The 6,170-nt window shown below is 30.8% G+C and overlaps 1 protein-coding gene across 1 annotated transcript in view; it reads right to left on the reverse strand.

Annotated features, from left to right (window-relative positions):
- Positions 1 to 489: 489 nt before the first annotated feature.
- The window catches only part of LOC107446119 (uncharacterized), a 12,781-nt gene continuing 7,100 nt past the window's right edge, over positions 490 to 6,170 (reverse strand). The window contains exon 2 of the mRNA XM_043042069.2: positions 490 to 1,942. Within this exon, the coding sequence (XP_042898003.1) occupies positions 1,455 to 1,942 (488 nt within the window). The 3' untranslated portion in view covers positions 490 to 1,454. The remainder of the gene's footprint in view (positions 1,943 to 6,170) is intronic.

The raw sequence follows: 6,170 nt of genomic DNA on the forward strand, positions 1-6,170 counted from the left end.
TCAAATTTTGTATTTTTTCCGTGTAATATTACATTCCTTAAAATGATGCAAAAAATTTTATACCTTACAATTTAAAATGTTTTCTATTGTTACTAAGTAAATAAAAATAAATATTTACTAAGAGTTATTTTTTGCATGGAATTATCTTTAAATAAACGAATTTTATAACTGTATGCAAAGATGTTTCAATTTTCGAGATATGGCGAAATTCTCAAAAAGTAAAATTAAGGGGTCTAAACTTCGAAACCATAATTCTCGGATTGCGGCTAACCCTTATATTTTGGAAGTTAGAAATCCGAATTCGTCGAAAAAATTTTGATTTTGAAAAAGCGCATTTTTGTATCAGACTTCCGTAATTTAAAATATCGTCTGCACATATTAATTAGCATATTTGAGGTCATCCCCTCGAACCATTAAGATTGAGTCCTACGAACGTGAAAATCCGATCAATAAATCATAAGTTATTCATGGTGGTCTGATTTTTTAAAATTTTATTTTTTTGCGCATTGTTCATATATGCACACAGTGATTTAGAACAACGGTTACAAACTTGGAGAGAAATAAGGATTCACAATCGTTTAACAACCTATGCCTACAAGTGTCATTGTAAGCCACTGAGTTGCTCTTTCCTTTATTGAACTGGCTGTTCATTTAAATTATCTTAATCTTCCATTAATTTTACATTTTCTAGTAATTATCATCAAAAATGCCATGTTTACGTAATTTAATGATTTGACCAACTAACTTGTCAAGCTGGCGAAGTTCGTCTCAAATCATTAAATTATGATAAAATAGTTATCTCTCATCGTGTCTCAATTTTTGACAATTAATAGAAAACATACAATTAAGATAATTTAAATAGACAAGAAATTGTATAGATAGAATAAGATTAAATAGATAGAAAATAGCAAACCACTTATCCTGTTTCAATTTTTGACAATAATTAATAGAAAACATAAAATTAAGATAATTTAAATAGATAAGAGTACCATTTCAAATGCGCACAAACGCCCCTTCACAATGAATAGACGTTGCTACCGGCGTATGATGACATTCATGGACATGCGTTGGTGTGCTATTCTCAATTCTTATAGAGCTATCTCCTCTTCAAGTCTATAACAGTTATACAATAAATAATCACTGTATAAGAAGGAAATGTTTTTTTATTGGAATTGCTTAAGAAATATAAAGAATTAAAGGGAAAAAACATCCCAGTTGGTTTTGCAACGAAACGCGTCAAATGAATAAATAGTTTAAAAGTGAAGTATGTTTAGTGTATGAAGATTGCTAATTAAAACAAAAAAGAAGGTGAAATAAAAATTTCCAACATTACACGTATTTGTTCCTACTATAAAAAAATGACTCATCAAACAGGATAAAACGCTATGATTCATGAAATTAGATACTTATGTATATATATATTTATGTATATACATATAAATCATTCGATGTACTTAATCTTCAGGTTCGGTTTTCAGTTTCTTTCGCTTGGATGGTACAGAATCAAATCTGTCTAACATGCCTTCCAACCATTTCATAAAACGGCTATCTTCACCAGTTCCCGCTTTAGGTGTCATGTAGTACTGCTGTACAATCCATTTCAGTTGTGCCTTCAGGCATTGCACATCATCTGTGAATTGTTTGGCTACTTTGGCGGGGCTCATCTTCTTTTTAACATGATTGAAAAATGCTTCGAGTTCGACAATAGTTAATTCACCCTGTTTCTTTTCCCTAGTATTGATGATCTCCTTAATTCTCTTGGGTAGAACAACTGGAGCATAGACTGGCTTCTTTCGTCTCGGTGCTCGAATAGTTTCGCCTGAATCTGAAATATCAGATGCTTCTTTTTGGTAGAAGTCATTGAAATTCCTCTCTGAGTTCATTTCAGGTTGACTGGAGGTGGGTAAGTTGAAACTTAGTGCATTGGATTCATCCTGACAACCTATGGGATAAAAAAAGGGTATAATTATGTCTGAAGCAATGGCTGTTTAGAATAATGCAGCTTCGTTATATATTTTATCCTTATGACAGATTTATCATTATGTCAAAAAATAAAGAGAAGATATTAACTAAGATAACTTTTGTTCTAATGATCGAATTTTCACATACTAAATACCAAGGCATCTGAAGGACCACTCTTTCAGGGACACCAAATTAGGTGGGCCAACGTTGCTCCCACAGTAAGGACAGGTAGTACAGAGATAGAAAGAACACCATTGCCTTGCCCGGGATTCGAACCAAGAACCTTTCTGATGCAAGGCCAGTTCCGTGACCCCTACACAGGATGGTTGGTTATAGGGTTGATATCGTGTATGCAAATTACTCAATGCTTACTGTTAATTGAGTTATTAAATGAAACCCAGTACTTACTTCCTCTGAATAAACATATCTTTTTCTCGACAGTATTGGATTCTGATCATCACAATTAAAAACTTGTTTACCTAAAGATAATTCCATGTTAAAAATAATTTTAAATAATTATTAATTTTTGTTATTTCATATAAAAACGGTAGAAGAAATTTTGAGTTGTAAAATATACAAATTTTCGCATAACGTAATTTGAATTTAAAAAAAAAATTTGAAATTTACTTCAAATCGTTTGAATATTTTCTGAGTTATCAAGCCTCGTAAGTCCTGATTTATGTTTTAATTTCTTAAAGTTTTAGCGAAAGTCAGGTTGTCAATTTAGTTAGAAGAAAGTACAAAAGACAACCAATAGCTTTAGTAAAAGTTTTTGCACAATAAAATAAAATAGACCATAAAGAGAAAAAAAATTTGCAAAAAAAGCAACTTAAAATTGCTATAGATTTTAAACAAGTTGGTTTATAATAAAATATGGTTCGTTTAGCACGTCGAATTTCAACTCTGTAGTAGTATTTCTGCGGTCTGCAAAGTGGCCCCTCACATGGTATTTTTTTTACTCTTAAGTTTAAACAGTTAAAGCTTTTCAAACTAACTATCAAAAGTTGCATTTTTCTGTTCCAAAAGCATTTCCGGTTCAATTTTCATCAAACCATCGACGTTTTAAATTTCTAAATGTAATAGTCTCAGCAAAGAATATATAATTCTTTGATCTCTGTGCAAAAAAAAAAAAAAAAAAAAAAAAAAAAAAAAAAAAAAANAAAAAAAAAAAAAAACTTTAACGTAAAGTAATACTCGAAAACACGGGGAGCAGCGGAACTTTCGAAGTCAGACATCAGGACCAAAGTGGAGAGTGCACAACTTCTTTTGTGGACAGATCTTTCTTTTACTAAAATAAGTGGTCAGAGTTTCTTTTTTTCTTCCTTTTTTTTAAAATTTTTTTCTTAGTTTTTTATTGTTAATTTTGAAGACATTAATTTTGAAGAAGCAATTCATTTGTGTCGTCTACAGCCATTCCTCGCATACATATGCAACATTTTCCAGTGGCAAACAAATGCAACATACATGCATGGTACATACGCAACATTTTTTAGTGGCAAAGAAGCTGTCTATATTAAAAATGTGGTAAAGACATCAGTGCTTAAAAAAGTGGATAATTTCCATTCCATTGGCGATCGAAATGAGCTACAGGTGGTGCAGAACAGAACTCTCTACCTATGGCAACACGTAGCGTGCTTTCAGCATTAGCGTGTGGATAGTCATAGGAGAAATATGTACATTAGTTTCTGTCTTGATTTTCAGAGACAAAAAAACTTTTAAGTTAGGAAACTATATGGAACTAAAAACTGCATTTAACATAGTTCTAAAAGAAAGCGTTGTAGAAATTTTAGAAAATATTTTGGTAATTAAATACATAAAATGTTACGAAAGGGGGAAATATCGTAATACATTCCTATACAACTGAGAAGCAGAAGGAAAGGGGGGCTGGGTCAAAAAATGGGACAGGTCTTCTCTCCATATGGCGTATTCGAGTGTTTGCGAATTATTAGTTACCATCTTCAGTTCAAAAAATTGCAATAAAATGATTTCAGAAAGATTCATGTCATATATGATGGACTCGAACTTCTTAATTTGCGAAATAAATCCTAAGAAGGTAATTATTATATTTACCTTACTTTATCTTTCTTTTAAAAAGTCCTGATCGCGAAATGGAAACATTAAGCACATAAAAGTTAGGCACCGATCAAGTCACATTCAGGCCCAAGGCCCACCAAATTTTCCGGGCCCCTTCCAAAATATTTTGAAATTAAATTTCTGAAGAATAGTCCTAACAATAAAAAATAATCGATTGAACTGCATGATTCAAGAGAAACATTCTAAGAAATTTTGAAAGCAGACAATTGAAGATAATTTTTCTTAGATAAAGTTTACGCATCTATATATTAAAGCAAAATATAAAACAACAAAACAATGCTGTGTCAAAATAAAAATAGTTTGGTGACCACAAATAATTGAAATCAGTGATCATTGCTAAAAGTCACTGATTAGCTGAATTACTTTTTTATTTAGTACTTAAACCAACACAAAGCCAGCCGACTTTTCATTAGATTTAACGATAAGTTCAGCATGTACGCTAAGATATTAAGGTTATTAACTATAATTTTTATTAAAAAATACACGCAAAAAATATCCAAAAGTGCCAAAATTATAGCTACTCATAGAAAATTAAGGACACATTTAAATAATTTTTTTTATTTTATAAAGCACTTTTAAAAGCTGTACTTTCGAATTTGATTCGTGCAATGTTGACACGAGTTTGGTTTATCACAATATGAAGAAAATTTGAAATAAAAAAAATGCATTTTTTTGAGAAAAACTGTTTCTTTCAGTATTTAAAAAAATAGTAATATTGTAGACTTTTTACTAATTTTTGAGGGTTCCCAGAAATTGTGGGCCCTAAGCCAGTGCCTATTGGGCCTAGGCGACAATCAGGCCATGATGATGCAAAGATGTTTGGTACAGAAATCATTGACGTAATTATGAGTGCTTTTTCTCATTAATAAATTTTTATTAAATAGATAAAACTAACTGAACTGGGATGATTCAGTGGTAAAAATACTGAGCTGTCATTCTGAAGAACTGAAACTCACTCAATCGCCGATAGCTCTGTTTTAGATCAATAGGTACCAGTTTTCCCAAGAAGTAAAAGCGGTCAGTGCGCAATGCAGACCACGTTGCCAGAATCATGCCGTTAGTCACGAGTTTTTTACCTTTTTTCTCTTAGAGTATAAGATTTTTCCAAAATATGTGAAGTGTTACTAAACTAACAATTGAAGTTATAGGATATAATTTAAAATTCGTTAGTTCGATTACAGAGACACGTGTTAGAGATAAGAGCTTCCACTTTAATGATAGATTATGTCAAAAAGTGATGCGTTTTTTCCCAAAGCGTGGCAAAATGGCAACACTCTCGCCTAAATTGTTTATCTAGTAGCTTTAGATAGTTGATCGTTTTCATTTATTTTCAATTGAATTAATGAAGTTCACTGTAATCGTTTGGTTATTTGTTTGATTTCAGTTCCATAAAATGTTAATTCTTTTCGAATGTCGTGTAAGTATATTTTGTAAAGTAAATTCCGATTTTCTGGTTCTTATATTTATTTCAACGTTGGACAAAATACATGTTCATAAGAGTGACAATCTCCATTTATCCTTCCAAAATTAGTCGAAAAATAGATACAGAAAAACGCTATTAATGCAGCTTTTTTTTTCTTTCCCCCCGCTTAAAGTTGAACTTATTTTATGTATATATATATAAGAAAATGAAGCAAATAAAAATATCGCACTTGTATAAAAAAAACTATGAAACATTGTGTTACGAATATTAGAACTAAAAGCTTAAATAGAAAATTTATTTTGACTGGAAAATTTTTGTTTAAATTTTAGAGATTTTCGCAACTATTAAAAAAAAAAAAAAAAAAAAAAAAAAAAAAAAAAAAAAAAAAAAAAAAGGAAAAGAATGAACTTTAAAACTATATTTACAGCACAAAGGAAAAAGTATTTCATTCGTTTATTCAATAAATGTAATCATTGTTCATGATGTAATCGTACAAAAGTAAACAAAAATATGAAACGCAAATTAATATCTAAGCGAGAACAATATTTGCGATCGCAACGCTCGAGTACGCCCTCTATCGGGAGCCTGTAAATATCAGACATTAATTTATAACATTTTCATTTAGTTCTATCAAAATAATTAGCCATGACGGACGCCATTTTCTTAGCAGCAAAATTTCCCTAAGGAATTT

The sequence above is a fragment of the Parasteatoda tepidariorum genome, chromosome 3 (genome assembly GCF_043381705.1).
Source record: "Parasteatoda tepidariorum isolate YZ-2023 chromosome 3, CAS_Ptep_4.0, whole genome shotgun sequence".
In the NCBI taxonomy this organism is placed as follows: domain Eukaryota; kingdom Metazoa; phylum Arthropoda; class Arachnida; order Araneae; family Theridiidae; genus Parasteatoda; species Parasteatoda tepidariorum.